The sequence below is a fragment of the Hyla sarda genome, chromosome 5 (assembly GCF_029499605.1).
Source record: "Hyla sarda isolate aHylSar1 chromosome 5, aHylSar1.hap1, whole genome shotgun sequence".
Taxonomy (NCBI): Eukaryota; Metazoa; Chordata; class Amphibia; order Anura; family Hylidae; genus Hyla; species Hyla sarda.
This window is the reverse complement of record NC_079193.1, coordinates 24,385,838-24,407,193: the sequence shown is the minus strand read 5'-3', so window position 1 is coordinate 24,407,193 and position 21,356 is coordinate 24,385,838. Positions and strand designations below refer to the sequence as shown.

At 43.8% G+C, this 21,356-nt stretch overlaps 1 protein-coding gene across 1 annotated transcript in view; it reads left to right on the top strand.

Annotated features, from left to right (window-relative positions):
* The window catches only part of HEPACAM2 (HEPACAM family member 2), a 132,056-nt gene that overhangs the window by 99,900 nt on the left and 10,800 nt on the right, over positions 1–21,356 (top strand). The window contains exons 5-8 of the mRNA XM_056519011.1: positions 9,213–9,338; positions 14,174–14,201; positions 14,296–14,333; positions 16,445–16,518. Coding sequence (XP_056374986.1) covers positions 9,213–9,338; positions 14,174–14,201; positions 14,296–14,333; positions 16,445–16,518 — 266 coding nt within the window. The remainder of the gene's footprint in view (positions 1–9,212; positions 9,339–14,173; positions 14,202–14,295; positions 14,334–16,444; positions 16,519–21,356) is intronic.

Here is a 21,356-nt window from a genome sequence, read left to right as displayed (position 1 = left end):
CCTCCTCATGTAATCTTATTTCTACCGGGGTGACACACTGTAACAACACCCTCCTCATGTAATCTCCTTACTACTGGGGTGACACACTGTAACAAACCTCCTACTCATGTAATCTTCTTACAACTTGGGTGACACACTGTAACAAACCCCCTCCTCATGTAATCTCCTTACTACTGGGTTGCCACACTGTAACAAAACTCCTCCCCAAGTAATCTCCTTACTACTGGGATGACACACTGTAACAAACCTCCTCCTCATGTAAATAGCTTACTGGGGTGACACACTGTAACAAACCTCCTATTCATGTAATCACCTTACTACTGGGGTGAGAGCTTAGCGGCTGTCAGGACCTGGAGAAATAACTTTCTTTCACCTTACTACTGGGGTGAGAGCAGAACGGTGCCCCATCAAGAGGGCGCTCTAGGCGGCTGCCTATTTTGCCAATAGGCAGAGCCGGCCCTGTCCGTCGGGGTCTGAACATTCAGACCCCAACCGATAAAAACTTTTGATATGTCCTCTTACTCTTTCATTTTAAAGAGGTACTCCACCCACAGACTTCTTATCCAAAGGATAGGGGAAAAGATGTCTGATTGCAGGGGTCCCACTGCTGGGACCCCCGAGATCTCCGTGCCGCACCCGGCAAGCATCTTATCCCCTATCATTTGGATAGAGGATAAGATGTCTGTGGGCAGAGTACCCCTTTTGTTACAAATTTGTTTTTTCTTAATAAATACAGCTATAATAAGATCCTTCCGCATGCGTCCTGCTAGCAACATAAAAGTCTATAAAAGGCATTCCAAAGAGGCAGAATGTTCTATTTGCTATAATGGTAAGATAGTACAGTGGTCCCTCAAGTTACAATATTAATTGGTTCTGGGACGACCATCGTATGTTGAAACCATTGTATGTTGAGACCAGAACTGATATAGATAAAGCAAATCCTTACATATAAAAGTATAAAGATCTGCTGGAAGCTGTTATCACTGTCTATGTCAGTGTTTCCCAAGCAGGGAGCCTCCAGCTGTTGCAAAACTACAACTCCCAGCATGCCCGGACAGCCAAAGGCTGTCCGGGCATGCTGGGAGTTGTAGTTTTGCAACAGCTGGGGGCTCCCTGCTTGGGAAACACTGGTCTATGTAGAGGACAGGAGCTTCTTGGGGGTCCTGTACAGTACACACAATGTCCTAAAAAAGTAATATGGAGCCGCCCTGACCTGATGTCCAAAGGAGCAGCTAACCCTGGTACAGGTAAAGAGTAATGTAATACCTTTCTGTACTGTAGGGGGCACTACCGGACACCAGTCAGTGCATACACTTCAGTAATACAGGTAAAGAGTACAGAACATGTAATACCTCCCTGCACTGTAGGGGGTGCTACCAGACATCAGTCAGTGCATACACTTCAGTTATACAGGTAAAGAGTACAGAACATGTAATACCTCCCTGTACTGTAGGGGGCGCTACCAGACACCAGTCAGTGCATACACTTCAGTAATACAGGTAAAGAGTACAGAACATGTAATACCTCCCTGTACTGTAGGGGGCGCTAGCAGACACCAGTCAGTGCATGCACTTCAGTAATAAAGGTAAAGAGTACAGAACATGTAATACCTCCCTGCACTGTAGGGGGTGCTACCAGACATCAGTCAGTGCATACACTTCAGTTATACAGGTAAAGAGTACAGAACATGTAATACCTCCCTGTACTGTAGGGGGCGCTACCAGACACCAGTCAGTGCATACACTTCAGTAATACAGGTAAAGAGTACAGAACATGTAATACCTCCCTGTACTGTAGGGGGCGCTACCAGACATCAGTCAGTGCATACACTTCAGTTATACAGGTAAAGAGTACAGAACATGTAATACCTCCCTGTACTGTAGGGGGCGCTACCAGACACCAGTCAGTGCATGCACTTCAGTAATACAGGTAAAGAGTACAGAACATGTAATACCTCCCTGTACTGTAGGGGGCGCTACCAGACATCAGTCAGTGCATACACTTCAGTAATACAGGTAAAGAGTACAGAACATGTAATACCTCCCTGTACTGTAGGGGGCGCTACCAGACACCAGTCAGTGCATACACTTCAGTAATACAGGTAAAGAGTACAGAACATGTAATACCTCCCTGTACTGTAGGGGACGCTACCAGACATCAGTCAGTGCATACACTTCAGTAATACAGGTAAAGAGTACAGAACATGTAATACCTCCCTGTACTGTAGGGGGCGCTACCAGACATCAGTCAGTGCATACACTTCAGTAATACAGGTAAAGAGTACAGAACATGTAATACCTCCCTGTACTGTAGGGGGCGCTACCAGACACCTAGTCAGTGCATGCACTTCAGTAATACAGGTAAAGAGTAGTACAGAACATATAATACCTCCCTGTACAGTAAGTAGGCACTACCAGATAGGGATCGACCGATATCGTTTTTTTAGGGCCGATACCGATAATCAGTGGAGGTTAGGGCCGATAGCCGATAACTTATACCGATATTCCGGTATAAGTTATAGGCTATTTATCCCCCCTCGACACCGCTGCAGATCATTGATTTAAAGCGGGCGCTTTAAATCAATGCACTGCAGTGGCTTTTGCGGTGCCATAGGCCACCGCCGCCACAACCCAGTGGCCCGGGCCATCCTTCCTTCCTGTAGTGTCCGGCGGCATTCCGGGTGGAGGGTGCACCGGTCCGGGCTGTCCTTCTTCTCCGGGGGTCATCTTCTCCACTACTGGAAGGCTCCGGCCTAGTACGCTGCATAGACGCCGCTACGCAGTGACGCCCGTGCGCAGCGACGCACCTGACGTCACGGCGTAGCGGCGTCTATGCAGCGTACTAGGCCGGAGCCTTCCAGTAGTGGAGAAGAGGACCCCCAGAGAAGGACAGCCCGGACCGGTGCACCCTCCACCCGGAATGGCGCCGGACACTACAGGAAGGAAGGATGGATGGCCCGGACCACCCCCATTACGGGTAAGTTTTTTCGGAGGGTGGGGGAGGGTCCCGACCGGTATAGCGGTATGGGCAAAAATCCATACCAGTATACCGCCCAGCACTACGGTGGGGGGTGTGACGCAGTGGGTCGGGGGGCGGTCGCGGTGCGGTGCGGCGGGTCAGGGGGGGGGGGCGGTCGCGGTGCGGTGGGGGCGGTGCGGGGGGCGGGGCATTATCGGCTTATCGGCAAGGTAATTGCCGATACCGATAATGCCCAAAATCGTGATAATCGGTCGATCCCTAAGTAGCACTTCAGTAATACAGGGTTTTTTACCAGTGAATGTCCATTCTGATTGGTCGGTTCTTCCAGCCATTGACATGTTTCACAGATCTGGACTTTCTGTAGCATTGTATGTTGAGTCTGGTTTCAACTTACAATGGTCCAGAAAAGACCACTGTTTGTTGAAACTATTGTATGTTGAGGCCATTGTAAGTTGAGGGATCACTGTATAGTTCTGATCGGATGCACAGAGAAGGTACGGCACATTTCCAGCACGATGGCGCGGAGTCAGCTCTTCACAGAACTGAACAATCCGGTCTGTCCAGAATGTCTCGCGCTGTCATCTATTATTAAAGTAAACACATGTAGCAGCGGCTGTTTGCCGACAGTGACACAGTGACAGACCGCGCACAATGCTCTGCCTTCACCGGCGGGGCGGGCGCTGAGTGACAGACGAACAATAAACGACATATACAGTTATGGATATGATGAAACGTAGAACCCGGTGACAAGGTAACACGGCTAATAATACCCACCGCGCGGGGAATAGATCATACGCCATTGTTGGGAACCACAGACAGGAATAAAATATATACGATTATACCGACTGCGAAAAAGTTTTCAGAGCCCAAACCTCAATGCCAGTTGGGTTTGTAAAGGTGCCGAAAAAAAATGTTGTTGCTATAAAAGATGAGACCCCCATTGTTATGATTGGTGACACCCCCAATGATCAGATCACCATCGATCAGTTATCACCTATTTATGGATAATTCCTTAAGGAGGTCTATATTTATTTAGGACAGTGTTTCCCGTCTAGGGTGCCTCCAGCTGTTGCAAAACTACAACTCCCAGCATGCCCGGACAGCCGTTGGCTGTCCGGGCATGCTGGGAGTTGTAGTTTTGCAAAAGTATGAGGCACCCTGTGGTGACCCAGTACAGAAAAAGGTGTTCTTCTGTACTCCTGCCCGTCCTGTGTGGCAGATGCTGCTTCAATGTCCGTCTTGGGCCCACACTCCTCAGGACTCTCTCCAAGGGCCCCATAGCAGTCGCATGTGTGGTGCGCCACATGTATGGGGCAGATGTTGTAGCCCAGTGGCAGATGGTGTTAACCCCTAAGGGTGCGTTCACACGCTCTTTGTTTTTGCGGGTTTTCCGCAGAGTATTTGAAAGGTGCGGGCTCTTCTCGGCTGTCCATAGCAGATTATCCACTGCGGAATTTACGCTGCCAAAAAATCCACCGCAGTCCCTACTGACTTCAATTGGGCTTGCGGCGGATTTTCCACAGCGTAAATTCCGCCGCGGACAATCTGCTATGGACAGCCGAGAAGAGCCCTCCCCTTTCAAATACGCTGTGGAAAACCCGCAAAAACAAAGAGCGTCTGAACGTACCATTAATGTTCGTGACGCCAGGGCGTGGTTTTAACCGAGAACCACCCGAAACGGTAGCACCACTAGTCCTAATTTGGCAGGGCAAATAAGAGTCCAAGGCCAGGTCAGGGTTAAAGGGTACCTCTCATCAAATAAACTTTTGATATATTTTAGATTAATGAATGTTGAATAACTTTCCAATAGCATGTTAATGAAAAATATGCTTCTTTCTATTGTATTTTTCCCGATCAGTCCTGGCAGCAAGCATTTCTAACTCATGCTGGAGTCCTAAACACTCAGAGCTGCCAGCCTGCTTTGTTCACAGCCAAACAGGCTGTGAACAAAGCAGGCTGGCAGCTCTGAGTGTTCTCCTTTGTGAACAAAGCAGACTGGCAGCTCATAGTGTTTAGGACTCCAGCATGAGTCTGAAATGCTTGCTGCCAGGACTGGTAGGGAGACCCCTAGTGGTCATTTCTTCAAAGTGGAAAATTAAATAGAAAGAAGCATATTTTTTAATAACATGCAATTGTGAAGTTATTCTGCATACATTAATCTATAATATGTCAAAAGTTTTTTTGATGAGAGGTACCCTTTAATGGTAGTTTTACTGAGGTAGACAGATGGTACAGTCTTTACAGCAAGTCCAGGATCCCAGAGAGGTGACCAGTAACACAGGGAACCTCGCAGCTTGCTGGGACCTGCAGTGACTTTGACAGACTCTAGCACAGCCACGCCGACTATAATAGACTTGACTTATGGTAGTGACAGCAGACAGAGATGACTTGACTTACTTACTTATGGCTGTAATTTAGGCTTGTGGCCTCCAGATGTGCTGGACACTAGCTCTGAAACGTCTGGACTGGACTTGACCTCAGGATCTAAGAGCAATGAATGATCAAAGAGGCAGATTGCAGCTCCTCCCTTCCTTATAGGCTGTGCAAGGAGCCCATAGGCTAGCTGCAGGTCATCTGGTCACCTGGTGCTCTCTGGGTAACAAAACATGTGACTTTAACATGTGACAACATTATCATGTGACTATTAACCATGTGACCATATCAAAGGTCCTTTACACACAATATACAATTATACAGATTATAGGGGTACAGTGCAGGTGAGCCCTGGGGACATACAGTGACTCAAGCTGATAGGACTGTGAGATGCATATCCCGTACTGGGACATCACACATGGTCTGCACTATGGTAAGTAAACCCTTGTGTGTGGTGCTGAAACCCTAGCAGGGACTGCCTCTGAGCATTGTGAGGAGCCAGGAGCTGACTGAAGACCAAGCCACAGGCGCTGGGGGCGGTGTTGGGCAATGCCAGGGACTGCCGATGCAGCATATGTCAGGTGAGAACTGGCCAAGAGAACAGGGCCAACAACCAAGGGGCAAGTGAACAACCCAGGTACCTGCACTGTACAAGTGACGTGCCTCTGTATAGAGAAAGAATATGGGGGACATTTATTAAAGCATTTAGTAGATTTTTATTTTGCTTAAAATTGTCGCAAAAAAGTCGCACGTGTGACTACTCTCTTTTTTCTGCGACTTTTTGATTGTGCAGTGTCCTAAGAAAAAAATAAAAATCTTGCTTAGGTTGCATGCACACCATGTTTTTTGCTATACAGTTCCCGTATACGGATTCAAGTTAAAAACCGTACGGAACTGTATAGAAAACCGTATGCATTGACTTAACATTGTAAACCGTATCTCAAACGCATCATCTTTCAAACGTGTCCGTTTTGCATCCTGTACGGTTTTGTCAGTTTTTTTTTACCCGTACCCAAAACTGTAGTCTACCACGTTTTTTGGTCCGGGTGAAAAACTGTATTAAACCGTATACTTTATTTATTTATTTTTTTTAACATAGGAGTCAATGGGAACCGTACAGAACCGTATGTGCGTACGGTTCCATACGGTTTTCACATACAGTTTTTGACTTTGCACAGTTTTTTTTCTTGTAATTTCAATCAAACAAGTGAAACTTTATTCATAATGGTGTGAAAAGTAAAAAAACGTATACGTTTATTTTCATAAAAAACGGATGCAACCGGACATCATTTTTCAAATCGTATACGGTTTTCAACCTTATGTGGGTTAAAATTTGTACACACTTTTTGATACAGTTTAGTCAGGTTTTGAGGAATCCGTTTTTCATCAAAAAGCTGATACAGGAACTGTATTGCAAAAACGTGGTGTGAATGCAGCCTTACCAAAGCAAAAAGTGATTTTTGACTTGCAGTGGTCAGAGATTTATCAAGTGCGAAAGTCGCAAAAAAGTCGCATGGCATGAAAAAAAACTACTAAATTTACTCCAGCTCAGACATGGAGCAGAAAAAGCCACTACCAAAGCAAAAAATAAATAAAATAAAATAAAATTGCTTATGTGAAAGAAATTTATTACCAGGCTGAAACCAGTTGATAAATAAGTCGCACATAAGCGAAAAAAAGAACTAAAAACTGGAATACATAATAAATTGATAAATGTCCGCCCATGTGTACTTGTACCATCTCCCATATCGCAATCTCCTGACACATCCATCACCCTGTATTGTCATTCACATCACATTCATGCTGATCCGCTGACTTAAGGAGCGCTGCTGATGGTAAAATGGCTCCTGTGTCCTCCCGTTAAATCTATACGTTAAACCGTAACTCCAGCATTACTCTCCTCGCCATTCTGCAATTGTTTGTCGCGGAGAGATGCAGAGGCAGCCACGTCAATCGTACGATGCCCAGCGAGTTCCAGCGCACAAGTCCTATTAAATAAAAAAGGGCTCGTGCATGGAACTTGCTGGGCCTCGTTTGGTTGCCTCGGCAACCTGACCACCCTGCATGGACTGCGCCTCTCCATGCCGAACTTTGCAAAGCGGGTGAGAGCCACGCTGGAGTTACACTGTTAGGGCACGTTCCCACTTGGAGTATATGCAGCGTATTTCATGCTGCGCAAAATCTGAAAATACACTGCGTATCCCTAGTTCACCATAGTATAGTGTTGGGCGCGAATATTCGCATTTCAAATTTTTATCGTGAATATCGCAAATTCGCGTGTTTGGGAATATTGAGAATATCTCTTTTTTTCCACATATGCACATATGTAAATATTTGCATATGTGAATATTTGTATATGCGCCTATTCCTTCTTTTCACTTGCGGGCCAATTAGAATGATGCAAATACACTTGGCAGAGGTTATCAACAACATCCCGAGCAACCAATAGTAAAGTTGCCCACCCCCCTCACTGTTTTTTTCCGCGAATATGCGAATATAACGAATGAGCGAAATTCACAAATATAGGACGAATATTCGTCTATATATTTGCGAAATATCACAAATTCGAATATGGGCAATGCCGCTCATCACTAGTTCACCACGCACACAAGGCTTTCCGGGGGCAGCCCTATGTGTGCAGTGAGTTTCGGAGGCGGGGCCGTGTGCCGGCGTGACTGTGATGCGTGGCTCCGCCTCCAAAACTCACTACACACACAGGGCTGCCGCCGGAAAGCCTTGTGTGTATGGTTAGCGAGGGATACGCAGCGTATTTCCCGCTGCTGCTTCAGATTTTGCGCAGCGTGAAATACGCTGCGTATACACTGAGTGAGAACGTGCCCTAAATGTATGCAGATGTATTGCTTTATGTTTCCATACGTTTTCCATGGGTCTTGCTTCTTTTTTTTTACGTTAGAAAAGGCGTGGTGGTACACAAATTTACAGCAAACAATGCGTACACTATTTGAGAACTATTATTTGGCATACTTTTCCTTAGTAGAGGGGGACCCAGGGGGACGTTCGTTCGGGGCTACGGTGCCGTTTCGCAAGATATGCTTCAACTGGCCCACCTGTGGGCCAGTTGAAGCATATGTTGCGAAACGGGACCGTAGCCCCGAACGAACGTCCCCCTGTGTTCTGTCCACCCGTGTCCTGCACTGTTTGTACCCTTCATAGATTAATAAAGAAGTTCGAAGTATACGTACGTGGTGAGTTGCCCTGGTTTTCTTTTCTCTTTATATATGAAGCTCTGCTTGTTTAGATGTGCAGCTGTATATATGCAGAAGCCCACCACATTCCTAAAAGTAATTGATGCATTTGGGGCTGATTTTGTAAGAACAGAATAACTATAAACTACAAGCAGAAGAAGATCATGAAATAGCATTAAAGGGGCATTCCAGGAAAATAAACCTTTATTTTTATACATCAACTGGCTCCAGAAAGTTAAACCGATTTGTAAATTACATCTATTAAAAAATCTTAATCCTTCCAATAACTATCAGCTGCTGAAGTTGAGTTGTTGTTTTCTGTCTGGCAACAGTGCTCTCTGCTGACATCTCTGCTTGTCTTGGGAACTGCACAGAGTAGAAGAGGTTTGCTATGGGGATTTGCTTCTAAACTGGGTGGTTCCCGAGACAGGTGTCATCAGAGAGCACTTAGACAGAAAAGAACAACTCAACTTCAGCTGATAAGTACTGAAAGGATTAAGATGTTTTAATAGAACTAATTTAGAAATCTGTTTTACTTTCTGGAACCAGTTGATAACCCCTTTAAAAATACATGAGAAAAAGGCTGGGTGACAACTTCCGGGGGTCCTGTACCCATTTATTATTATTATTATCTTTTTATTTATTTTTTAACAGACGCAGCAAAACTTTCCCAGATGACAAGTACCTTGTCCCCACTGGCAGCCATAACTGGAGTGTCACTCTTTGTAATTTTATCCATTTGCTTTATTTTTGTGTGGAGAAAATATCGACTTCACAGAGGTAAGAAACAGTCAACATATTCATAGGTGAAATCGCCAAAAATAAATATACAGACAGTACACAAATATATAGTACACATGGTTTAGCAAGTTCCTTCTAATACGTTTTATATAGTAAAGGCGTCACAATTGTTTCATGCACTGATTATGGTCTACTAAGGTGGAGGAAGGGCTAACTAAGCATCTGAACGAGAACTAATATAATACTACCGCCTATGTACAAGAATATCAGCATTTTAATATTACCTCCTGTATACAATTATAAACCTATTATAATTCTGGTACCTATGTGCAAGAATATAACTACATTAATACTGCCTCCTATGTACAAGAATATAACTACTATAATACTGCCTCCTATATACAAGAATATAACTACTATAATACTGCCTCCTATATACAAGAATATAACTACTATAATACTGCTCCTATATACAAGAATATAACTACTATAATACTGTCTCCTATATACAAGAATATAACTACTATAATACTGCCTCCTATGTACAAGAATATAACTACATTAATACTGCCTCCTATGTACAAGAATATAACTACTATAATACTTCTCCTATGTACTAGAATATAACTACTATAATACTGCTCCTATGTACAAGAATATAACTACATTAATACTGCCTCCTATGTACAAGAATATAACTACTATAATACTGCCTCCTATGTACAAGAATATAACTACTATAATACTGCTCCTATATACAAGAATATAACTACTATAATACTGCTCCTATATACAAGAATATAACTACTATAATACTGCTCCTATATACAAGAATATAACTACTATAATACTGCTCCTATATACAAGAATATAACTACTATAATACTGCCTCCTATATACAAGAATATAACTACTATAATACTGCTCCTATATACAAGAATATAACTACTATAATGCTGCTCCTATATACAAGAATATAACTACTATAATATTGCTCCTATATACAAGAATATAACTACTATAATACTGCTCCTATATACAAGAATATAACTACTATAATACTGCTCCTATATACAAGAATATAACTACTATAATACTGCTCCTATATACAAGAATATAACTACTATAATTCTGCCCCCTTTGTCCACTATTTCAGTGTATTATTAGGTTGTGTTTCCCTATAATGTGACTGGATTCACACATATTTGCAGGTATCTGTGCGGCTACGAAAACATAAATCTGGCGATAAATTAGTAAATCTGAAGTTAGAGCAGAAACCAAAGAAATGATTTTGATTTTGTTACAAAACTAATAACAGGAAGTGCAGCAATTTCATATTTATTCCTAGGAATGTGGTATTAAGCAGTGTTTATATAAGACGTATCCCAAGCTGCGGAATCTGTATCACAAATAGTGTATCTGACTCCTCTTCATCACGTCTCAGAGTTCAGACAACAGACCAGTCAACGAAACCTCCAGTCCTGTCCCCCTAAATGCAGTCTACATACTCTCTAAATAAAATACAGACACAAGACCTCATGAATGAATAGAGATCCCAGACCTCACCCTAAATACAGACCACAGGGCACCCCCCCCCAAAATTCAGACAACATATCCGGACCCCCCATGAGCAGACATCTTATGCCCTATCCTTTGGATAAGGGGATAAAATGTCTCGGGGCAGAGTACCCCTTTAACCCAACCCACTAAACAAAATTTTTAAATACAGACCCCAGACTTACTAAATAGATAGAATGCAGACAGACACTCTTAGGCTAGGTTCACACTACGGAATTTACGCTTTGAAATTGCAGGCAGAAATTCCGCTTACTAAAATGTATAGTGTAGTGAATGATTTTTTGAACGGAAAATCCGCTTGGAAATTTCCACCTGAAGAATGGCGTTGCTCATTCTTCAGGCGGAAATGCTCGCAGAGCACATTGCAGTCTATTGGAGACTGCAGTGTCCGCGCGGTCCTAGCGCCGACTGATTCAGTCGGCGCTGGACGCACTCGGAATCTCCGGGTGGAAATTTTCTGGCCGTTGATTCCGCAGCGTGAACCTAGACTTAAAGGGGTACTCTGGCCCTAAGACATCTTATCCCCTATCCAAAGGATAGGGGATAAGCTGTCTGACCGCAGGAGTCCCCCCGCAATTTTGCATTCGGCACCCACCTCTTTGAGCTGCACGCCGCGCTGCCAGCTCACAAACTGCCGGGTGCCGACCACGGGGCTGGAGTATGGTGACGTCACGACTCCGCCCCCGTGTGACATCACGTCACACCCCCGCTATGCAAGTGTATGGGAGGGGGCGTGACTGCCGTCACGCCCCCTCCCATAGACTTGCATAGCGGGGGTGACATCACACAGGGGCGGAGTCCTGACATCACCATACTCCAGCCCCGTGGTCGGCACCCGGCAGTTTGTGAGCTGGCAGCGCAGTGTGCAGCTCAAAGAGGTGGGTGCTGAATTCAAGATTTGTATTAAAGGGGTACTCTGGCCCGAAGACATCTTATCCCATATCCAAAGGATAGGGGATAAGATGTCTGACCGCGGGGGTTCCGCTGACCCCCAGCGGCGGGACCCCCGCGGTCAGACATCTTATCCCCTACCCTTTGGATAGGGGGATAAGATGTCTTAGGGCCGGAGTACCCCTTTAATACAAATCTTCAGGTCAGATGCCCTAAACTAATACAGACCTATTAACCCCCCTATATAAACACAGACCCCAGACCAGACATCTTAAATTGATACAGATCTCAGACCAGACATCTTGATTTGATTTAGACCCCAAATCAGACATCTTGAAAATAATACAGACCAGACATCTCGAATTTATACAGATTCCAGACCAGACATCTTGAATTGATCCACTGAAGGTAATTCAGTGGTGACAACCAATATGGCTGCACTTCCTGTTCTCACTTTTACAAACTGATCACTGCAGCTCAATAGTCAAAGGCCAATACATCTGGATAAGTAAAAGAAACATAATGGCCTTTGGTTAGCGTTCTTACTCATTTACTAATCTACTGTATGACTAAGGCTGCGTTCACACCACGTTTTTGCAATACAGTTCCCGTATCAGGTTTTTGAGGAAAAACGGATTCCTCAAAACCTGACTAAACTGTATCAAAACGTGTGTACAAATTTTAACCCGTATACAGTTAAAAACCGTATACGATTTGAAAACTGACATCCGGTTGCATCCATTTTTTAAGAAAAAAACTTATACGTTTTTAACTTTTCACTCCATTTTGAATAAAGTTTTAATTGTTTAAAATTCCAAGAAAAAAAACTCTCCAAAGTAAAAAACCGTATGGTGAAAACCGGATGGAACTGTACGCACATACAGTTCTGTACTGTTCCCATTGACTCCCATGTTAAAAAAAAACGTATACGGTTTAATACAGTTTTTCAACCGGACCTAAAACCGTGGTAGGCTGGGTTCACACCACGTTTTTCAAATAGGTAACCTTATACGGTTTTCCGCAAAAAAAACGTATACGACAGTATCCGAAACCGTATGCATAGAGAATGCATTGTAAACCGTATTCCAAATGTTGTGTACGGTTGCATCCGTTTTGCCTCGGATACGGTTTTGCCGATTTTTCAACCATAGACAAAAACGCTGTCGACCACGTTTTTGCCTCCGGTTGGAAAACCGTATGCGAACCGTATGCGGTTCTTTTAACAACATTGTTGTCTATGAGAACCGTACACAGAATTTCAGAATACGGTTGCACACGGTTTTTCTAATCCGTTTTTGGAGTTGACACATGCGCAGATTGGAATTTCAATAGAACAATAATAACTTTATTAAATTGCTGGAAAACTAATTCCAACAAAATAGCAAAACCGTTGGCAAAAACTGATGCAAACGGATAGAACCGTACGGGGAAAAACCGTATACGTTTTAATTTGGAGTCATACAGTTGTATACGATTGCATACGGTTTTTGCCATACTTTTTTTAGCGGAAACCGTATACGGTAACCGTATTTGAAAAACGTGGTGTGAACCCAGCCGTAGGCTACGGTTTTGGGTACAGGAAAAAAACCTGACAAAACGGACACAACCTGATGCATCTTTTGGCATACGGTTTTCAATGGAGAGTCAATGCATACGTTTTCCAATACGGTTCCGTACGGTTTTCACATAGAAAACATATACGGGAACTGTATTGCAAAAACGTGGTGTGAATGCAGCCTAACTCTGTTATGGATGGAAATCCTAGAAAAATCTGCAGCACAGGAAAGAAATTGCCATAAAGTGACACTGAGGTTCACATGATGTCATAACAGGCTCATAGAAGTCTATACGTAATTATATAGATTGCATTGTTCTTAAAGGGGTACTCGGTGGAAAACTTTATTTTATTTTTTTTAATCAACTGGTGCCAGAAAGTTAAACAGATTTGTAAATTACTTCTTTTAAACAATCTTAATCCTTCCAGTACTTATTAGCTGCTGAATACTACGTAGGAAATTATTTTCTTTCTCTCTGCTGACATCACGAGCACAGTGCTCTCTGCTGACATCTCTGTCCATTTTAGGAACTGTCCAGAGCAGCATATGTTTGCTATGGGGATTTTCTCCTATTCTGGACAGTTCTTAAATTGGACAGAGATGTCAGCAGAGAGCACTGTGCTCGTGATGTCAGCAGAGAGCTCTGTCTTCCAAAAAGAAAATAATTTCCTCTGTAGTATTCAGCAGCTAATAAGTACTGGAATGATTAAGAATTTTTAATAGAAGTAATTTACAAATCTGTTTAACTTTCTGCCACCAGTTGATGAAAAAAAGAAAAAAAAATGTTTTCCACCGGAGTACCCCTTTAATGCTACTTAGCACATTCTCAGCCTCTTCTTTCCATTGCAGCCATCCAGTGGAAGCTCCAACCCCGGAGGTAACACAATTTTTTTTTTCTTGTGTGAGATTTTTCATTATTTTCTGTATTTTTGAACAATTAACCTACCCTGCTTTATTATCCACCATTTCAGACCTTCAACAGAATACAGAAGGACGCCGATCTATTCAGGTAAAGCCGTTTCCTCATCGTTGCCCGCTGGACGGTGTGCAGGAATGAAAAGATCTATTGTTTTTTTAATCTGAAAATTACAGAAGTTTCATTACCTCATTAGTTGTATTTATTTGAAAAACTTTAACCCCTCCCCCATCAGTTTTTTTTTTTTTTTTTTTTTTGTGGCACATTTTTAACTCTTATTTTTCCATATACAGAGCCACACGAGGGCTTGTTTTTTGGGGGGGTCCAATTGTGCTTTGTAAAGACACCCATCATTTTCCATTAAATATGCTGCAAAACAGAAAAAACGTATTTGTGGGCTGAGATTGGAAGAAAACCTGCAATTCTGCAACTTTTAAGGGGACTTAGGGGGAGATTTATCAAAACCTGTGCAGAGGAAGAGTGGTGCAGTTGCCCATAGCAACCAATCAGATTGCTTCTTTCATTTTCCACAGGCCTCTTTAGAGGCCTGTGGAAAATGAAAGAAGCAATCTGATTGGTTGCTATGGGCAACTGCACCACTCTTCCTCTGCACAGGTTTTGATAAATCTCCCCCTTAGTTTTCAATGCCCTTTACCTTGCATTAAAACTGATATGTTTATCTTTATTCTGCAGGTATCAATGACCAAGTATCGGCGGCCATTGAGAGCTTAAAGGGCCACTCCGCCCCTAGACATCTTAACCTTACCCAAAGGATAGGGGATAAGATGTCTGATTGTGGGGGTCCCGCCGCTGGGGACCCCCGTGATCTCGGCTGCAGAACTTCGCTCCGTGCCGGGTGACTGACGACGTGGGGGGGGGGGGGGGAGGCTCATGACGTCACGGCCACGCCCCGCTCGTGATGTCACCACCACGCCCCCTCAATGCAGGTCTATAGGAGGGGGCGTGATGGCTGTCACTCCCCCTCTCATAGACCTTCATTGGGGGGGGGGGGGCGTGGCTGTGACATCACGAGCGGGGCGTGGCCGTGACGTCACGAGCCTCCGGCGCTGCACCTGACACTCTAAACGAGTGTGCAGCAGGGAGATTGCGGGCCCCCTGCGATCAGACATCTTATCCCCTATCCAAAGGAAAGTCTAGGGGGGGAGTACCCCTTTAAGGAAACTAATGTCAGAAAAGTTGCAACAAAAGAAAAAATTTACAATGGCTGCCTTACCTCAGGGCGTCATTACAAAATAAAGAACTCCAAAACTGAATTGCATATTTATAGAGAATAGAGAACTCCCTTCCTCTTCCAAAAAAAGATTGAAATTTTGGAATGTTACCAATTTACTCATACTGTCTAATACATAGACGCTGTAAACTTAGACCAAGTAGTCTGAAGATTGTTAAATTTAGTGGGCTTAGCGCAACTTACTAGACATTTAATACTTTACTCCACCTATTGGTTGGCATCAGTGTTTACATCAGTGTTTCGTGCCAAAGTTTTGGCACAAATTGTTGTTATCTTTCAAGCCAAAAATATTCTCCATAGATTGCATCATCTGGAGCCGGTGTGAGGTGGTTTTTTGCGCCCCCGTAAATCCTTGCGTCCCCTCCTCCCCCAGCTCTCCGAACATTTCCGAAGCTAGAGCTGGGGAGGGCAGAGCAAGGGGAGGGAGGAGGTTCACGCCCCCTCCCTCATCTCCCCTCCCTGAGCTCGTGAAAACCATCTCACACCGGCGCCGGGAGCTCGTGATGTCATAGCCACGCCCCCTCATAGCATCATGCCCTGCCCCCTCAATGGTAGTCTATGGGAGGGGTGTGACACGCCCCCTCCCATAGACCTGCATTGAGGGGGCGGCACATCATGAGGGGACGTGGCTATGATGTCACGAGCTCCCAGCGCCGGCTTCAGCGTTCAGAACAGTTTGTTCTAAACTGCTCCAGTGTTCGTACGCCTGCTCCAGTGTCCGGAACTGTTTTTTCCAAACGCTGAGCAGTGGAGGACCCCTTTAATAAATGTCACCTATATTACATGTCTATGGGTTTTTTATAGATAAAGTGAAACCTCTTTGAGAAAGGCCTATATGCAAAATGTTTTATCATCAGTATATATATATATATATATATATATATATATATATATATATATATAAATTTTCCCATTTCATTCTGTAACTGTAAAATTATCCTATATCTTGCAGGACACGAAGATGCCATAAATGATTTCGGGATATATGAGTTTGTGTCTTTACCAGATTCTTCAGCTCCACACAGGGTAGGTTTATAAAGGATTTCCGAATTCCTATGCAGATTATTTTGGGGAAAAATACAGTCAGACTGAAAATATCCAACCTATGTTTCCTTTAAAAAGTACCTGTCACCAAATAAACTTTTCCAAACTAACTCAGGCTATGTTCCCTAACTATTCCTAACACTCCTCCCACCCTTAACATTTTTTTTAGAGCTTTAAAGAGCTGTGTATGTTACCTTTATTCTTGCTCACATAGTGCAATCTCCCAGCAGGAGAAAGTGGGCATTTCCCAGCAGGCATGACATCACTGAAGCCTGCTGGGGGACCACTTCCGCCCTCACATCATTACAGTGCTGTGATGAATAGAAGACCTCAGGCTCTGTGCAGCTGTCAATCAAGCTCAGTGCAGAGAAACACTTCTTGAATTTGGTCTCCTGCCAGGCCGGGAGGAGACCAAACACACTGTATTAATTGTGGCAGGAACAGAACAGAGCCACCTAGTGGCCGTTTATTCTATTACATTTTAAACATATTTATGTTGATAATTTTAAAAGAAAGTGAATGGGAAAGTGTCTGCTAATTACACAAGGAACACTATATTAAAAGTTTTATTTTTGACAGGTACTCTTTAACATAAGCAAACCAGGGACAGAGGCTCACATAAAAATTATATTGTCATTGCGTTTCTTCAAAAACGTTGGCACCGACCGATGAGATGTTGGTAGTCAAAACCCCAGAATATCCTAAAATAACATACAAACGGAAGGTAACATCACAGTAACTTCTTCAGGATACTGTATCACTGACCTGCACATATACCTATCAAGTTTATATATCGATGCCGTGAACTACATATTTAAACCCTGCTTACAGACACACATATATATTACTTTATTGGCCATACATATCATGGGCCGCTGTCATGACATTACAGGCACTCGATGGCACTTTTTCCCCTAATCACTCAAATCTTTTATTATTTTTATTGCATTTTAACAATTATAAAGACACAATAACACCACCCACATACAAAACTGTCCCGAGTAGACCATAAATCCATAGGCGTCAACCTTGAAAAAAGGAAAAAGTCAGGCAGAAGAGATCTCGCCCAAGGTATCACTTACTGTATAATATTAAGTACTGAAAGCCTTAAAGTCCGCATGTATTTGGTGCAGACCTTACTTGCCGTTCCACACATGGTTCTACCATTGGTATTTACCAGCACATTTGTTGACTGTGGCATCTTTAAAGGCCAAGGGCGCCAATGCACTGCTGATTCATACATTGCCAACGTGTATTAGGCTTTTGAAATACCCTCCCCCCATCGCTCATTGCCCTTTGGCTACCTGATCTATGAAAAGGTGCTTGTCTGTTCACTATCTACTGGCATTGACCTGACTAGTTTCTGAATCCTGACTACATCTTCCTGTTTTCTGCCTGTCCTGAATGTCTGCTTGAATTCTGTACTAAAACAACTCCAGACGCTCAACTTTCTGTTTTAAAGGGGTTCTCCGGTGGAAAACAATATTTTTCAAATCAACTAGTTCCAGAAAGTTAAAGGGGTACTCCCGTGGAAAACCTTTTTTTTTAAATCAACGGGTGCCAGAAAGATAAACAGATTTGTAAATTACTTCTATAAAAAAAATCTTAAAGGGTACTTTGCTGCCCCAGCATCTAGAACATTTACCGTAGTTCCGAACACTGGGTGCGGGCTGCAGGGGTAGTGATGTCACGCCACGCCCCCTCAATGCAAGTCTATGGGAGGGGACATCACAACCACGCCCCCTTGTGACATCAGGCCTCCCATAGACTTGCATTGATGGTGTGGAGGCCTGATGTCACAAGGGGGCGTGGTTGTGATGTCACAACCTCAGCATTATCAGATGCTGTATGCTCCACAGGAAGTTGTGTTGTTCTTTCCAATCTCACCACAGTGCTCTCTGCTGACACCTCTGTCGGTCTCAGGAACTGTCCAGAGCAGGAGAGGTTTACTATAGGGATTTGCTCCTACTCTGGAAAGTTCCTGACAGGGACAGATGTGGCAGCAGAGAGCACTAAATTCCTCTGTAGCATACAGCAGCTTATGTATGTACTGGAAGGATTAAGATTTTTCAATAGAAGTAATTTACAAATCGGTTTAATTTACTGGAACCAGTGGATTTGAAAAAAAAAAATAGTTTTCCACCAGAGGACTCTTTAATATCATATTGCCATAACTTTGCCTCTCTTGCCCGACTATGTCTGCTGCCTTGGTACGTTGAATTAGTACCCTTTGTGTCGCTTGTGTCAGGTTACTGATAGACACTACTCTGGAATTAGCGACTTGGGGAAAGTCAATATGTGCTTGCAGGGGATAAGGGTGAAGAACTCACCAACTCTTAGACTTCGCGGTCTTGTTTAGCCCAATGCCAAATTTAAATAGGCACTGTCAGATACAAAAACTTTTGATCTGTTGTAAAGCATGTATAACCAATAGGTTTTGCAGTTGCTTTCATTAGAAAATTTTCAGTATTTCATACAGAAAAAGCCAGTCAAACAACTCCCCCCCCCACCTGCATGGACACATACTAGTCCTGCTGTGTCCATGAGTCATCACCTATGTCATGGACACACTTCCTTGATTGACAGCTGTGTGCGCAGGGCTCAGAGCTGGAGGAAAAACTTTTGCAGTAAGCCTTGTGACACAGGCAGCAGTTCTCTCCAAATCTGTGATACATAACAGGATGAGATATTTATATACTATACATGAGGGGGCTGCATGTAGTTTAAGAAGCTGACGGAGGTTTTCGTTATGTACTTGATATATTTTCAACAAATATTTTAATGATATTTTTACAAAATAGAGGAAGAGCCTTCTTATCTGAACTGAGAAATGAGAATTTGTGCGAGACTCAATGAAATAAATGGTTAAATCCTTTAGGCTGTTACTCATTGAGTGAGTTCTAAATGAAAGACCCAACTAAAATGAAATCCATATACCCAAATAGCCATATGAAATAGGACTGTCCTAACCAGATGACCCCTTTAAAGGCTTTTTATCCACTACCCTAATCCTCCCTATAAAAGCCTGATATTATACAACCACGGAGTTCTACAAATACTCTGTTTAGAAATTTAGGAGTAAACAGAAGGGTCCACCATCCAGGATGGTTATCTATAAGATGTTAAACATTTTCCAGAGAAGTGGATCCTCTGAGCCACAAAAGGTTTGGCATTGGCTAGACTTGGGTATGGGATTTATAGAATATTCACATTGCCCTGCCTTTATGGACTGCCTCAGTGAATTTCCAGGTTGCAGTCCTCAGAATTCGTACAAATAACTTATGACAAAATCAGAAAGTAGCCAAACAAGCCAGAAGAAATCTAGTCAGAAGACAAGCCAAGACCCGATACTATGAGTGGAACCACATGACCAAGGGGACAATGCAAAGGATGAGAGACACAAGTGTAATCCAGGAACAAGGACAATGATTAGGTCAGGATCAAGATCAAAGGTAGTATTAGGAATCAGGAACATGGGCCACACAAGGAGGTACCTATAAGGGATGACAGGCAGATTCCAGACCCAGCAGGGCCATAGCTGAAGACAGGAGCAAGGCGGCTATGGAGCTGGTGGCTATGGAGCAAGGCGGCTATGGAGCAAGGCGGCTATGGAGCAAGGCGGCTATGGAGCAAGGCGGCTATGGAGCAAGGCGGCTATGGAGCTGGCGGCTATGGAGCTGGCGGCTATGGAGCTGGTGGCTGTGGAGCTGGTGGCTGTGGAGCTGGTGGCTGTGGAGCTGGTGGCTGTGGAGCTGGTGGCTGTGGAGCTGGTGGCTATGGAGCTGGTGGCTGTGGAGCTGGCGGCTATGGAGCAAGGCGGCTATAGAGCAAGGCGGCTATGGAGCTGGCGGCTGAGGAGCTGGTGGCTATGGAGCTGGCGGCTGTGTCTTGGAAGGACTGACCACTGGGACTGGGCAAGGTGAGTAACATTATCCAGAGAGAAGAGATGCTACAAAGAGCATCTCTCACTCTGCAGGACTAGCAAGGGAAATCAGGATGATGAGGGGTCTAAAAGGGGTATTCCGGTGGGGGAAAAAAATGTTTTGTTAATCAACTGGTGCCAGAAAGTTAAACGGATTTGTAAATTACTTCTATTTAAAAATCTTAATCCTTTCAGTACTTATCAGCTGCTGTATGCTCCAGAGGAAGTTATTTTCTTTTTGAATTTCCTTTCTGTCTGACCACAGTGTTCTCTGCTGACACCTCTGTCCATGTCAGGAACTGTCCAGAGCAGGAACAAATCCCCATAGCAAACCTATCCTGCTCTGGACAATTCCTGACATGGACAGAGGTGTCAGCAGAGAGCACTTCAGTAAGACAGAAAAGAAATTCAAAAAGAAAAGACCTTCCTGTGGAGCATACAGCAGCTGATAAGTACTTGAAGGGTTATGTTTTTTTAATAGAAGTAATTTACAAGTCTGTTTAACTTTCTGGTACCAGTTGATTTAAAAACAAAAATGTTTTCCACCGGAGTACCCCTTTAAGCTGGCCATACACCCATACATATAAGATAGGTGTTGGACAAATGCTCATTCTGCTGACGACTACCTCTCCCTATCCCCCCTACACATGAACGCTTGGCCAAACATTCCTATGATGTGAATACAGAGGGGAGAAGGCTGCTGCCAGACATCTTTAGTGGTGACTTATCTTCCATCCCGATCAGTGAATGAAAACATGTCAGATCTTCATCAATCCCATATCTGCTGTTGAGGAATAATTGGGAGGCCACCATATGTGGTGTCCCAGCACCAAAGGCTGTCCTATGGGCTGCGGATCTCCTCAAGCATGCCTGACGGACAGGTGTTGGGCCTACTAAG